The sequence below is a fragment of the Nicotiana tomentosiformis genome, chromosome 2 (assembly GCF_000390325.3).
Source record: "Nicotiana tomentosiformis chromosome 2, ASM39032v3, whole genome shotgun sequence".
In the NCBI taxonomy this organism is placed as follows: Eukaryota; Viridiplantae; Streptophyta; class Magnoliopsida; order Solanales; family Solanaceae; genus Nicotiana; species Nicotiana tomentosiformis.
The window spans coordinates 81,740,701-81,757,256 of record NC_090813.1 but is presented as its reverse complement, the minus strand read 5'-3'; the positions used below and the strand labels follow the sequence as shown (position 1 = coordinate 81,757,256).

The 16,556-nt window shown below is 33.4% G+C and overlaps 1 protein-coding gene across 3 annotated transcripts; it reads left to right on the top strand.

Moving 5' to 3' along the window:
- The first annotated feature begins 2,382 nt into the window (after positions 1-2,382).
- On the top strand, positions 2,383-16,219 carry LOC104116804 (cysteine-rich receptor-like protein kinase 10). Of its 3 annotated transcripts, none has more exons than XM_070195650.1 (7): positions 2,383-3,275; positions 12,937-13,122; positions 13,228-13,355; positions 13,484-13,694; positions 13,971-14,208; positions 15,117-15,267; positions 15,649-16,219. In XM_070195650.1, the coding sequence occupies exons 1-7, from the start codon at positions 2,504-2,506 to the stop codon at positions 16,003-16,005; spliced, it is 2,043 nt and encodes a 680-aa protein (XP_070051751.1). In that variant the 5' UTR covers positions 2,383-2,503; the 3' UTR covers positions 16,006-16,219. The 3 variants fall into 3 exon arrangements, with proteins under 3 accessions (XP_070051751.1, XP_009626038.1, XP_009626039.3); XM_009627743.4 differs by lacking the exons at positions 12,937-13,122; positions 13,228-13,355; positions 13,484-13,694; ... (1 more) ...; positions 15,117-15,267; positions 15,649-16,219 and adding exons at positions 3,541-3,708; positions 3,807-3,934; positions 4,056-4,266; ... (1 more) ...; positions 5,315-5,465; positions 5,729-6,208; XM_009627744.4 differs by lacking the exon at positions 2,383-3,275 and adding an exon at positions 11,421-12,481.
- Positions 16,220-16,556: the final 337 nt, after the last annotated feature.

Below are 16,556 nucleotides of genomic sequence, written 5' to 3'. Positions count from 1 at the left end.
GTATTATCACATATTCATCAACATCGATATGGTGAATATCTCTTTCAAGGAGAAAGTTATACCATTATGGTTATGGTCAAAATCATTATATGCAAGATATGTTATTTCCATTACTTTTGCCCCATAATAATCATATCGCCATAATATTTGGCATAATCACAATAGGTACGTGATCAATGATCATTCATGCCATAATAATAAAAAAAAATATTTCATCTGAAACCTCTTTCTAGAGGGAGTGTGGCATACTCACTACCACTAGAATGTTCATATTCTTCCAAGAATGAATATGTATTCATAAATCACATGTTATCATATTCACGTCATGAATTGACCATAGTTATCTATATGTGCTTTACGAAATCTCGTGTCAAATCAATGACAAACATTAATTTCACAGAGTGAAGGATTATTTTGAGAATGTTTATTGTTCTCATTACCACAATGATAACGGTTATAATTTCGTCTATTGCCACGTGCACATCCATTGATACCTTCATGGTAATATTTTTGTCTTCTTTCATACTTATTACATATTGTTATCACATTCTCTTAAGGGAATGAGAATGAAGCAAATTCAATGGGACGGGTTTCCACTTCTAGTGCTCATAATCATACACGAATTTGATCATGGCAAGACATAGAAATTTTACCACTTCGGGTGGTTATAATTTCTCGCAAACTCTATTAGAGTTATAATCAAAATTTATTGTCTTTGCTTGTATTTAAAATCAAATTATAGAATTTCAAGAATTTAAAGAGAAAAATAAAGTAAAATACTTACCTTAAATCCTGAATTTAATCCTGGAGGAAGTTCGTGGAACAATTGATAATTGTGATGCTCAATATTATGTACAAATTGAACACTATGCACGTATCCCAAAGCCCCTACTCAATTGGTTGGAGTCTTGTGCTGATAATGTGTTATAAAACAATAAAAAAAGAATAAGAGTATTGTTGAGAAAAGTAGAGAGAAAGGATGCTTATTGATTTGGGATAAATTACAATGGAATATAACCCCTCTATTTATAAGGAAAAAGTGGCTTAGCCACCAAGTAGCAAACCCTAAAATCTTTTTAAAATATAGACATTTATCTTAAATACAATTCTACTTGTAACAATACGATAGTTGTAGTATAACATTATACTACAACATCATTTTGAAGAAGAAAAAATAACTCTCTAAAACTAGTATTCATAAAACCACCATGGACTTGTGAACTAAATTAATTTCATAGTTGTGAGATAATATTTGCTAAATCATGCCGATCCGTTATGAGGCAAGTGTTCGCTTATCCATTAGAACTTTTGGCATACTCGAGTTAAGCACTAACCAGCAAGTTTCAAGTTTTGACGCGCAAATTATTTTTGCTAAATACTTTTCAAAACGGGGTCAAAACTTTAATAGTTACACCGAATGATCCTATTATGCAAATCTCCCATTAAATAACTTCAAAGTTTGCATTTACTTAATTATTAAATGTTCTTAGCTATGAAAGTCGTTTTGGTGCTTTTATGATGACATCATCATAACTCATAAGCATCAACAAAGTCACATGGTTTCAATTATATGCATGACTCAATATACCTCCTCGGCTACCTAAAATTGGTGTTCCAATCGATGTATGTTTTTAATTCTAGAAGAAGAATCAAGAAAAATAAATCTAAAAAGTTTGTGCTTTGTTATCAGTGAAGAAGAGAGAAGAAGATATCTGGAATTGAAAAGGGAAGGAAGAAGAATGAGTTTTGAAAAGTTCTTACACATTATTATATGCAAAATAGGCTAATACCTATAAAATAATCCCTCATTCAAGATTATTGTTGGAGTTCCTTTTCTAGAATCAGAAAAAAAGTTGAAACGTTCAAAGACAAAGCAGGTAGCACGCCAAAATTTCCCCCTTGGTGGGGTGTTCCTACCCACTCCTGTCCCATCAACCCTATAAATTATAGTTGATTCAATAAATTCTACGGTAAGAGTCAATTTGTCAATTCCAAAAATAAAAAATACTAGTGCATCCGAGCTCTCTTTTGGAAGAAAATAAAAGAAAATTCCGAAGGCCAAGTCAAAAGTTGACATTAATGTTAGGCTAAGCCATTAAGCTACGCAATCAGCCTTAGAAAAATCAATCTCCTTTTTTCCTTTGATTAATGTGGTTCTTAGAAACAGCTATTCCAGTGTTATGTGACTTAATTAGTTTGTTTGAATATGAAATTTAATAAAGAAAAAATATTTGAAATTTATGGTAAACACTTAAAAATGAAAGGGAGGAGTAATTTTTTCTGCTCACGCACTGCCCCCTTTCACAACACGTTTTCTCTTGCTCTATTTACTCTTTCAAGCTCTTGCAACTCAGGGCTTGTGAACAGATTAATTGCTAATCTTACATATTCAGCACCCAATTTACTATCAAAGTCTGCTTATCTCTTGTAGCCAACCATTCTCCATCTATTTGATTTTCTTCAAAATATATAAGCTTCTATATATCGAGCAACTTAAACAGACATGACCATGGTTATTCAGAAATGGCTACTCTTTCTTTATTTGCATATTTATCTTCTTCAGGATCTCATCCTAGCCCAGCTGCCTGATTTAACATACTCCTCTTGTGGTAACAATGGTAACTACACCGAAAATAGTACATACCAGAACAATCTTAACACACTCCTCTCTTCCCTTTCCTCAAATATGGATAAATATGGTTTCTATAATGCTTCCATTGGCCAAAACACCGATATGGTCAGTGCTATTGTGATATGCAGAGGAGATGTGGAGTTGGAAAAATGTCGCGGTTGTGTCAATAACGTTTCTCAAAAGCTTGTACAGTTATGTAGTAATAAAAAAGAAGCTTTTGGTGGCTATGATGAATGTATGTTACAGTACTCGAATCGATCAATTCTAGGCACTACGTCATTTTCTACTCTACTCTACATGTGGAATACTGGGAATTCCTCAAAACCCGAGGAATTTAACCAGGAGTTGAGAAAATTATTGGATGATTTGCGAGGCCAAGCTGCAGGTGGTGGTCCCCTTCGAAAATATGCTAGTGGTAATGCAACAGGTCCAAATTTTCAGACTATATATGCGTTAGTGCAGTGCACTCCTGATTTATCTCCTCAGAATTGCGTCGATTGTTTAACTGGCGCTTATGGAGATATGCCTAATTGTCCCTGCAATGGCAAGAGGGGTGGCAGAATTTTAGGGGTTAGGTGCAATTTCCGTTATGAAAGTTATCGTTTCTTTAATGAGGTGCCGTTCGAAGCTCTGCCACCTGCAGGTGAATTAAATTTTGTTTGTTCCTTCTGCTCATCCCAATTTGTTGATTGTCCACTTTTAAACGACTATCGAAACAAAATTAAGAGCATATTATAATCGTCATATTTAGTGCTCCCTATGTATTACTTTTTTTTTTTAAACCTGAAAAGGGAAGCAGAACAAGTGAATTGGAAGAGAAGATAGTAACTTATTATTCACACGAGGAGTGTTAAAAACTGATATTATGCTAATTTGAAGCGTTTTTGTTGGGAATGATGATAAAACAGTTCCAATAGGGAAGGATGATGGAACAGCTCCAACAGGGAAAGATGATAAAACAGCACGAACCGTCATCATCATCGTAGTGCCAATTGTTACAGTTGTTATTCTTATTGTTTGTGTTTCTGTCATCTTTACGAAGATGCGAAAGAGGAAGCTGGTGAACGAAATTCAGAGTAAGCGCAAACTACTGGGAGTAACAAACTATGATTAAGGAAAGTTGAATTCTTAGGACCATGTTTCACTAATTTGTTGTATGCTTATGTTTGTGAAGGTATACGCGGGGATGATATTAGCACCGCAGAATCCTTGCAATATGATTTTTCTACAATTAGAGTAGCAACAGATAACTTCTCAAATGCCAATAAGTTGGGACAAGGCGGATTTGGTCCTGTGTACAAGGTGAATAGGCTTAATTGATGCATAAGATGTACATTGAAGATTCATATAATTGACTCAAACTTGCTTGGGATTGAGTTGTTGTTTAATTCATAAGTTTTCAATTTTTGCTTGTTTGCTTCAGGGTAAGCTTCCAAATGGACAAGAAGTAGCAGTGAAAAGGTTGTCAGCAGACTCGGGACAAGGTGATTTAGAATTCAAAAACGAGGTCTTGTTGGTTTCCAGGCTTCAACATAGGAATTTGGTTAGGTTGCTGGGATTTTGCCTAGATGGAACAGAGAGACTTCTTGTCTATGAATTTGTTCCTAATGCAAGTCTTGACCAGTTTTTATTTGGTACGTATTGCATAATGTTTTGCCAGTGTAATTTCACATGTTGTCTGGTTGTCTGCCTTATTTTCCGGAAAAATAATTCCAATTGTTACTCAACTTGTAAATTATATTCTTCATCTTGTTCCCAGATTCAGTTAAACGTAGGCAATTGGATTGGGAAAGGCGATCCAAAATCATAGGAGGCGTTGCTAGGGGAATTCTTTATCTTCATGAAGATTCTCGACTTCGGATCATTCATCGTGATCTCAAAGCTAGTAATGTTCTACTAGATGCAGAAATGAACCCTAAAATCTCAGATTTTGGCATGGCAAGGCTATTTACATTGGATGAAACTCAAGGCAACACAAGCAGAATTGCTGGGACCTAGTAAGTTTCACATCTCTCGCTAAATAGACTGTTACTCTATTTTCATATCACTCTGAAGGATTCATTAACCATTTAGAAAGAATAAAAGCAGTTTCGAGACAAAAGCAAATCTGTCCTTGAAATGTTACTAGAATTTTAAATATGGATTTTGCATGTCACTGTAATCTCTTCAGTGAGTTCTGGGAATGAATTCTCCTTGTCCAGAGAGGAAATTACATATCATCTCTTGGCAGCAAAATATAAGATGTAACTTATCAAACTTTTTGTTTGCTCAGCCAAGAATAGATCAATGGTCTAAGAGTTGTCTTCACATTTCAGCGAGATACATTCTCACTAAGGAAAGGCGGGAAAAAGAAGCAGAAACTACCCAATTTGCAGTATAAATTGCAGCACAACGTTTTACAGTTTTCAAAGATCATTGAAAAAAGTCTAAGTTCCTTAATGACCTTTACATGTAGTCTGACTTTAACATCACGTAGTACCCAATTTTGGCATCTTAGTTGAGATTTGCTTATTCCATTGTTTGGACTACTAAACTCCAGAATTGAATTTTTGGCCTTTTTACCTCGGTCTGTTCATGTGAAGTGCAACATATATTTGTACTAAAACAAAAACGAAAAACCATTAACAATTGAATCGTATCTTAGTTGGAAAATGTCATGTAACTCTTGGTTTTGTTTTGCAGTGGATATATGGCACCAGAGTATGCAATGCACGGACAATTTTCAGTCAAATCAGATGTTTTTAGCTTTGGAGTACTAGTCCTAGAAATTCTAAGTGGCCAAAGAAACACTTGTTTCAGAAATGGAGAATCTGTGGAAGACCTCCTGAGCTATGTAAGTAACTAGATTACTCAATCAAGTAATCCAAAATCTGAACTAGTTGAGACCTGCTAGCTGCTGCATGCATTATTATATAAAATAAGTTACTCTGTCTACCTCCCAAACATTAGCCTTTTAGTAAATTAAATATATTCCAAAATATTTTATGTTTGAGAAAAACAAGAATCAATTACTCCTACTACTTTTTCAAACTCGCCCTTACCATTTCAATTAGGGGAGGTACTATGAGATATGATTCAAGAATTGAACTATGACAGGCTTGGTCGAACTGGCGCGAAGGAACAGCTACAAATTTTATAGACCCAATGCTGAGGGGAAGCACGGGACTGGTTCGTGACATAGTGAGATATATCCACATTGCTTTATTGTGTGTTCAAGAAAATGTGGCAGATAGACCAACTATGGCTGCAGTAGTTCTCATGCTCAGTAGCCTCTCTTTGAGTCTTCCAGTTCCTTCAGGGCCTGCATATTATATGCACAATGATATTAGCGCAGAGACTTCGCTTATTCAAGAATACAATTCAAGAATGTCAGAATCTAAAGAACTAGCCAAAAGTAAATCTATCTCTTCCTCACGAAATGAGGCGTCCATAACTGAGTTATATCCTCGATAACATCCTTAGACATAATAGCCTTTTTGTTAGTTTTCTCATTTACTTTGTTATTTTGTTCAAACTCCAATTAGTTTAGGATTGCGATTGATTAATTAAGGATTTTATGTTTTATCACAAAGTTTATATTTGTTTCGTAGGTATTACTCGAGTAAATTTCATGAATGGTTATTCATCTTTGTGTTCATTACTCAAAAGTTAATTTTTTTTTGTTACGTAAAAGTCATTCAACTTTGTGTTCATTATTCAAAAGTCATTTTTCTTTCTTTCGCTACACAAAAATCATTTTACTATTATCTAGCTATCACAATAGTCACTTTGACAGATTTTATAAAAGTTTTACCTGAAAAGTGTATTATGCCCTTGACATTATAAATCTTCTCATTTATGTAATACCTTCTATATTATATAATATAATATAATTTAACTAGATTAATTACTTATAATTAAAATAAATTTTATATTATTTTTATTATATATTTGTACATCCTTAACACTAATTTTCAAGATATATAGGTAGCATTATTAAATTTGTCTGTAATATTACTGTAAACAAATCTCAAGTTAATGTTCTTAACCATGCCTAATGAAATATTTTTAATGAAAATTATAAAATCAAAGCTCATAGATTTATCAGTCAAGCCATATTCGTTACTCTGATAAATAAAATATCCACATTTAGAACACTCACACATCGATGAGTACTTTTAAAGAAATAATATTAATAGATAAAGCCTTAAAAAACTTAATATTAAACACAAATATCTTTGACTTTTTAAAAAAATATATTAACTATAAAAAAACTCATTTGTTAAATAAATTTATTTTTATTATTTAAAATAAATATTAAAAGTAAATTTTTTTATTGTTTTTATATTTTAAAATATGGTCATGTTTGAATATGATTAAGCAAATTGAGTTCCATGAGAAAATTAACTGTACTGATATATTATAAAAAGAATAAATAAAATAATATACGTTTTTAATTATAAGTAAAATATATAGGTAAAACTATAGTATATAAGGTATTACCTAAATGAGAGGATTTACAATGTCAAGGGAATAATAAATTTTTCAAGTAAAGTATTATAAAATCTGGCCAATTTAACTATTGTGATAAATAGAGTAAAGTAAAATAAATTTTATGTAACAAAAGAAAGAAAAATAATTTTTGGGGTAATGAACACAAAGTTGAATGACCTTTACGTAACAAAAGAAAATTGGGGTAATAAACACAAAGCGGAATGAGTAATCTCCAATTACTGTCAATTACACGAAAGTATATATGCTAGCTTTTAAGCAGTAAGATATTTTCAACTATACCTGTTTAACGGGCCGGGTTGACCCGGTTCCGGACCGGACCGGTGGTAGGGGGCGGGTAGGGCTGGGTTTAGGGGGTAAGGGGTTGGGACGTTTACATTTTCCTTACCGGTTAACCGGATCGGTCAAGAAAAATTATTGTTGAACAGGTTAACCGGACCAGACCGGTTCAACGGCTATTTTTTGAATATTTATTTTTTAAAATTCATTTGAACGTTGGCAACAGTCACCTTCCAATTTTATAATCTTAATAAAAAAAAGTATTGTGTATGTCTTTTGATAATGCTTCTAATAATAATGCTGCTATTTCAATATTAAGACTGCATTTGAAATCACTAGTAGACGGAATTTTTCATGTTAGGTGTGCATGCCATGTTTATAATTTAATTGTTAAAAGTGACATTGATTTATTTTCGACTCAGATTACTCATGTTAGAAGAGCAGTTGGTGTTATTCAAGGAAATAATAGACAATCTAGAATTAGGGAATTTAAGACTAAGTGTACGGAGCATAACCTTAACTCGAGATTCATGCCAGATGAAAATGTTACTAGATGGAATTATACATACTTATTTTTAAAATGTTGCTACAAATATAGATTGTCGATAACTAAAGTTGCTAATGCGCATTGTACTAATCCAAACTGTATATTAACAACTAATACTTGGGAGACCATTAATGATGTCCAATTTTTACATAAAATTTATACAGCTATTGTTGAGTTTTCTGGAGCATATTACCCTACTATTACTATGGGTTTAGTACATATAGCTGGAATTTCTTTTCTACTCTCTGAATTTAAGAAGAAAGAAAAATATAAGGATGTTGTTGAAAAACTGCAAGCCAAATTCAAAAAATTATTTCTTTCCAATTCCTCCAATTTACTTAATTGGTGATGTTTTAAATCCTTTTATAAAGATGTCTAATTGTCACTAATTAATCAATGTTTTATATAGTTATATGGAGATTGGACCAACTGAAACCCTATATATATATATATATATATATATATATATATATATATATTGTTGTATGACCAAGCTAAATGATTATTTACAATAATTATATAATTATTATGCAAATATAATTTATGATGATGCTATTAATGTAGACAATGTTAATCTCGTTACGCATTGTACTACTTCTACTGCATATGCTACTATGGATGAAAATGAAGGCCTTGATGGTTATAATATTTGGGTTACATTTCCTTTCACTCAAACTAGAAGCAGGAACATTAATGAACTTCAATTCTACTTGCAAAAGCAATCAGAGACTCGCACAAAGGAATTTTCATTGTTGGGATGGTGGCATGAGAATGAAAAGCAATTTCATGTTCTTTTCGCTATGGCTCGGGACATGCTGAATATGCCAATTTTAACTGCTGCATCAGAGTGTGCATTTAGTCAAACAAGACAACAACTAGGAGGCACCCGTCACTTATTGGGAAGCAATGCTTTGGAAGTTTTAATATGTTTGAGAGATTGGATTAGATCGGAACGAAGAAATTAGGGACGTGAAGATGTTGATAAACCAGAAGACGAGGAACTTGGAGATATATTAACACATGGTCACCCATCTGAATTTAACACTCCAGAAGATGACCAAAAAATTCATATTAACTATGAAGAACTTACTAAGGCAATGCAAAACCTTTGAAGTTCTGGATTTATATTTAATAATTAAACTTTGAATTTACTCTTTTTCGTTAATTTAGTTGTTGTTAAATATAAACTCTAATTTGCAAGCTTGAAATAAAAAAGAACTTGTAAATTATAAGTGCAATTTTTTTCCATCTTCATTGTATTCTATTATCTTAAATTCTTAATGAAATATTCAAATATAAGGATTTTAAAGCCTTTGTATCCTTTATTCAAACACTCTTTTTATAAGATTATTTTTTTATTTTTTATTTTTACTTTATATTAATATAAACTACGATAGTTATACAAAATATAAAATACAAAAAAAAAAAAAAAAACCGACCCGACCCCTTATGCCCGGAACCGTTCCGGTTCAATAATTCACTGGATGGGCCCGGACCCGTTAAACCCGATTTCGAAAAGAAATTTTTTTATTTCTATACACTATTTGAAGTCTTATTACAAAAAATGTCTAAGTTTTTGTATGTACCCGATCTAAACACGTTTTAGTTACAAAATATATACATTTCACCTTAAAAGACCCACAATCAATTATTAGTGCATTCATGATTTAATTATACATTTTTTCTTTTTTCTCTCATCTTTCCCCTTTTCTCTCCGGATCTTCCACCCTTGCAGCAATTTAAGCCAACTATTGTATCCCTTGATTTTAGTTTCCAATTTTGATAAAATAAAAATATCCCCCACAAACAAAAGAAGAAACCAATAACAAGTGTCGACTTACAGGTCGACAGAGTTAAGTATGGGAACTTACAGGTCAAGAGGAAGAGACGAGTTCGACGGCGAAATTGGAATGTGGATTCCGTCAATTAACATGTTGTCCTCTAGAAGCTAGAAGAGCGTGTGAAGTTCCAAATTAGTCAAATGTTAGCGATTCCCGTTTTGGTTACCGATTCCCATTGGGATTTTATTAGGGAGATAAATTTTGAACTTTACTAACCTGTTTGGGTGATTTTGTGCATTTTCATAAGTTCTGTTATGAGGAAAAAGATAATGAAAGTTTTTCTTTTTTTGATAACATTTAATATTTTGTCCTTTTTTCAAATTTAGTATAAAAATAAATTTCATACAACTAATTATATGTTATACAACTTATCTACAACTTTCATACATTATTTCTACCCAGTTATATGCAACTACAATATCATACAACTTAAATATAATTTTTATACAAATTTTATACAATATTGTTCAACTTTCATACAATATTTAAATTAAAAACTATATATAAACAACAGAATACAAACCTACAATTTTACTATAGTTTTACTACAATTTCGTAAGTATAATGTATGTCATGTCGTCGTCGTCGTCTTCTTCTTCTTCTTCTTAGAGTTTCAATCTGAAATTCAGCTAAAATCAAGTCTAATCTTTACCAAAATACCTTCAAAATTGAGATATAAACTCTAAACAATATTCCCAATTGTTTGCAACAACACCCAATCCAAACAAATAATGGTTTTTGAAAATCTAAATTCGAATTCAAAGCTTTTTAATGGTTGTCAATGGTGGAAAGTCAAACACCTTCAAAATTTATTGATTGATAATTTCAATTTGAACACAAATTGTGCAACATTACTGGAATTTGAACACCAATAGTGCAACACCTTCAGCTCTACATTATTGGAATTTTAATAAGCATGGAACTGCTGCTCTCTTTTCCTTTGTTCTACATTACCGGAATTAGGGATTGAGAGATAGAGAGAGACGTAGAGAGAGAGAGAGAGAGAGCCATGAGAGAGAGACAGAGAGAGAGAGCGCGCAGGAGTGAGAGAGAATAAGGATGGAAAATAATTGATTCCTAATATAAAGGGATACTCATTTAATTCTTAAAATGTATATAATTGGTAAATTATATACAATATGTAATTAAATTGAAACTTGAATAGGGAGGGTAATAAAGTTTCAAATTGTGTATAAGAATATAAAAATTCCTTTGGAAAAACCGGTGACCGGCCGGTCACTTTTTTCCTCAACCCGGACCGGACCGGCCCACCCCTTGTCACCTTTATTTTCAACTAAAAGTAATATATCAAAAATTTAAAAGAGGAATAACCAAGCAGAAAAAATATTAAAATATTGGCCCGCGAGCTGCAACATGTATACTCCAACTTCCATTGGGATTTGGGATACAGATCTTTGGTAGGTACTACATTGTAATAAGACACGGATGGAAACGATAATAAGACACTATTTTTCAACCTAGACCTCTAATAAACAATGGAAAGAAAAGGAGGCGTCGCCCCCCCCCCCTCCCCCCAACACCCCCCACAAATTAGAGTTGTTACGACTAAGTCAACTCCGAAAAAAAGTTAAGCCAAAAGTAAGTATAGTAGTTTTTTTTTAATATTAAGCTAAAGGCCACTTACCTTTAGAAATCAGAAATGGTGGCCTTAGAAAAATCAATCTCCTAATTTCCTTCCTGGTTCTCAGAAATGGTAGTCAACCGCACCCTTTCAATACCTCTTCTCTAGCTCTGTTTGCTATTTCAAGCCCTTGGAATTCTTGGGCTTCTGAACAAATTACTACTTTTACATACTCAGCACCCAATTAGTATCAAAATCTGCCTGTCACTTGTACCCAACCATTCTATGTTCTTCAAAAGTATCTAAGCTTCTACATATCGAGCAACTTAATTAGACCGCCATGACCATGGCTATTCACAAGTGGCTACTCTTTCTTTTTTTTGCATATATATCTTCATGGTCTTATCCTAGCGCAGCTGATTTCCCATACACTTTATGTGGTAACAATAATAACTACACCGAAAATAGTGCATACCACAATAATCTTAACAAACTCCTCTCTTCCCTTTCCTCAAATATGGATAAATATGGTTTCTATAATGCTTCCATAGGCCAAAACACCGATATGGTCAGTGCTATTGTGCTATGTAGAGGAGATGTGGAGCTGCTAGAAGCATGTCGCAGTTGTGTCAGTAATGTTGTTCAAAACCTTACACAGTTATGTCCTAACCAAAAAGAAGCTTCTGGTGGCTCTGATGAATGTATGTTACACTACTCAAATCGAAACATTCTAGGCACCAAGTCATTTTCTACTCCATATTATTTGTGGAATACTGGGAATGCCTCAAAACCCGAGGAATTTAACCAGGAGTTGAGAAAATTATTGGAAAATTTACGAGACCATGCTGCAAATGGTGATCCGTTTCGAAAATATGCTAGTGGTAATGCAACAGGTCCAAATTTTCAGACTATATATGCGCTAGTGCAGTGCACTCCTGATTTATCTCCTCAGAATTGCTTCGATTGCTTAACTGACGCTTATGGAGATATGCCTAATTGTCCTTGCAATGGCAAGAGGGGTGGCAGAATCATAGGGACTAGGTGCAACTTCCGTTATGAAAGTGCCCGTTTCTTCAAGGAGGTGGCATTAGAAGCTCCGCCACCTGCAGGTGAATTTCATATTTATTGTTCCTTCTCCTCAGCCTAACTTGATTGTCCACTTTTTATATGACTAGACATAATTAGGTAAATAAAAGTTTACCCTTTCTAACAGTTAAGCCTTAACATGGTAGTGAAGCGGACAATGTTATTTTTGACTCATAAAAGAAATAATTAGGCACGCACTAGAGGGGACGTGTTGAAGACATAATCAAGTAAATAAAAGTGTACCATCTCACAATTCAACATTATCACACCACAGATTTTGACCTCTGTTGAAGAAGAGCATAATATATTATAGGAAAGTATTATATTTGTGATATTTAGTTCTACATATTACTTTTTCAAATAACCTGAAAAGGGAAGCAGAAGAAGTGATTTGGAAAAGAGAAGATAGTAACTTATTTTCACGCGAGGAGTGTTATAAGCAAAACTGATATTATACTAACTTGAAGCGTTTCTGTAGGGAATGATGATAAAACAGTTCCAATAGGGAAGGATGATGGAACAGCTCCAACAGGGAAAGATGATAAAACAGCACGAACCGTCATCATCATCGTAGTGCCAATTGTTACAGTTGTTATTCTTATTGTTTGTATTTATGTCATCTGTCTGAAGATGCGAAAGAGGAAGCTGGTGGATGAAATTCAGAGTAAGCACAAACTGCTAGGAGTAGCAAACTATGATTAAGGAAGTAGAATTCTTAGGACCATGTTTCATTAATTTGTTATATGCTATTATTACTTTGTTTGTGAAGGTATACGCGGGGATGATATTAGCACCGCAGAATCCTTGCAATATGATCTTTCTACAATTAGAGCAGCAACAGATAACTTCTCAAATGCTAATAAGTTGGGACAGGGCGGATTTGGTCCTGTGTACAAGGTGATTAAGCTTACGTATTTAAGTTAACTCTTTACTGCATAACAACCTAGTTGGAGCAATAATAATAATAATAATTTCATTGTTTTAATTCATAATGTCTCAATGGCATTTGTTCTCATATGTTTCAGGGTAAGCTTCCAAATGGAGAAGAAGTAGCAGTGAAAAGATTGTCAGCAGATTCAGGCCAAGGTGATCTAGAATTCAAGAATGAGGTGCTGTTGGTCGCCAGGCTTCAACACAGGAATTTGGTTAGGTTGCTGGGATTTTGCCTTGATGGAACAGAGAGACTCCTTGTCTATGAATTTGTTCCCAATGCAAGCCTTGACCACTTTTTATTTGGTATGTTCTATTGCTTATCTTTTCATCAAGTATGGACCTTTAGCATCTATAAGTTATGACTTTAACTTATAAACACTAACCGCCTAATTAATACAACACTTATTTTGTCACTGTAATTTGATACCTGGTTGTCTGCCTTATTTACCATAAAACTAATGCACTTATTATGAGTAGTTATGTGTAATAATCTTTTAAGTGACTTAATATTATAATTTTTTTATATTGTCAATGTATAGAAGTTTAACTACAAAGTTATATTCTTCATCTTGTTCCCAGATTCAGTTAAACGTAGGCAATTGGATTGGGAAAGGCGATCCAGAATCATAGGAGGCGTTGCTAGGGGAATTCTTTATCTTCATGAGGATTCTAGGCTTCGGATCATTCATCGGGATCTCAAAGCTAGTAATGTTCTACTAGATGCAGATATGAATCCTAAAATCTCAGATTTTGGCATGGCAAGGCTATTTACACTGGATGAAACTCAAGGCAACACAAGCAGAATTGTTGGAACCTAGTAAGTTTTACATCTCTCATTAGACTGATTGTGTTATTTTTCATATCACTGGGAAGGACTCTTTAGCCATTTAGCAAGAATAAAAGCTGCCTCTAGCCGAAAACAAATCTTTCCTTGAATTGTTACTAGAGTTTGCAGTATGTATTTTGCATGTCATGGTAATCTCATCAGGAATGGTTACCTCAATTTTGTAGAACTAAGACTTTGGTAATTGGGTCTAAAATTTGTATTATTCGAGATGAATGGTCATATACCTAGAGTTTTGTTCTCAATTTGGTCACTACAAAGGTGCAATATCTGCTGATAAAATTGAAGTTCATTTCCAGAAGTATGATCTTCTGCCAAAAGTGAGCTCTGGGAATGAATAGGCAAAATTTGAATATGTTCTGAATAAACTTTTTTGTTGTTTAGAACAAAACTTTTTTCAATTTCTTTTCAGCATATGACTTCTCCTTGTTCAGAGAGGTTAATTAGATATGATCCCTATACATGATATAGGTTATAACTCATCAAAACTTTTTGTTTGCTCAGCCAAGAATAGATCAATGGTCTAAGAGTTGTCTTCACATTGCTGTGAGATACATTCTCTCTAAGGAAAAGCAGGGGAAAAAAGGAAAAGCAGACATCAGGAGACCATAACTACCCAATTTGCAGTATAAATTGCAGCACAACGTTTTACTATTTCCTAAGTTCATGAATGAAACATTTAATCCTGACTTATCCCTATTTTGAATGCTTATTTTGCTGATCCCACTGTTTGGACTACAGAACACCAGAACTGAAATTTTAGCCTATTTTATCTTTGTCTATTGATGAGAAGTGCAAAACATATATGTGGAACAAAAAACTTTAACAATTGAATCATATTTAAGTTGCAGAGTGTTATGTAATTAGTTTTTGTTTTGTAGTGGATACATGGCACCAGAGTATGCAATGCACGGACAATTTTCGGTCAAATCAGACGTTTTTAGCTTTGGAGTACTAGTCCTCGAAATTTTAAGTGGCCAAAGGAACACTTGTTTCAGAAATGGAGAATCTGTGGAAGACCTTCTGAGCTATGTAAGTAACTAGGTCAATCAATCAAGCATTCATCAATCCTAAACTAGTTAGGACCTGCTACATGCATAATCATATGAAATATGCTACTCACTCTTCTTCCCAAATATTAGTCTTTTGGTATATTGAATTTATTCCAAAGTACTTTTTCCTTTTCAAATTCATACTGCTCCAATAAGTTGAACGTTAATTAAGTGAAACGTTAAGAGACAAATAAAGATTAACTTACACAAAGGCTCTTATATTTTTTCAAGACAAATACTCTTATGAATAAGAGTATTTAGCGTTTTTCTTAAGAGGCGTGCAATACTCTTATAATCGGAGGTAGTATGATACTATATGACTTAGTCTTAGTGTCTTACTGTGAGAATTCACTTATGACAGGCTTGGTCGAACTGGCGCGAAGGAACAGCTGCAAATTTTATAGACCCAATACTGAAGGGAAGCACAGGACTGGTTCGTGACATAATGAGATATATCCACATTGCTTTATTGTGTGTTCAAGAAAATGTGGCAGATAGACCAACTATGGCTGCAGTAGTTCTCATGCTCAGTAGCCTCTCTTTGAGTCTTCCAGTTCCTTCAGGGCCTGCATATTATATGCACAATGATATTAGCGCAGAGACTTCGCTTATTCAAGAATACAATTCAAGAATGTCAGAATCTAGAGAACTAGCCAAAAGTAAATCTATTTCTTCGTCACGAAATGAGGCGTCGATAACTGAGTTATATCCTCGTTAACACCCTCGAACATAATAGCATAAGTACCCTGGTACACCCTTTTCTCTTAGTTTTCTTATTTACTTTTGGGAAAATGCCTAAGTACCTTTGAACTACGACCATAATTTCAATTTCTTTTATGGGGGTCATATTGCTTGCCCATATGAGCACCTAATTTTTTACTATAATCGAATTTTTCATCACTTTCTAGTATGTAAATATTCTTTGAGTTTAATCTACATATTTTAGCTTTTGTTTTACCTTTTATAGATTTTTCTTAGGAAATTAAAACTCACAAAAGATTAACATTTTTGAATTACTAGTTTTGTTTTAATTTGCAAAAGAAAAGAAATTCACAAAAATATATTTTTCCTTCTAATTTTGGTAAGACTAGCAATTTTATAACTTTTTCCTTAATAGTTTCTTATATTTTTCTAGTTTTTAGTTTTAGTGTAGTATCTTTAATTTTGATCACCTTTAATAAATAAAAAAAGGAAAAAAGAACCAATGCAAAAATGTCACCTAATAAGATTCTTCCATATCTTTTGTAACAAACTCACCTACTCTCACTC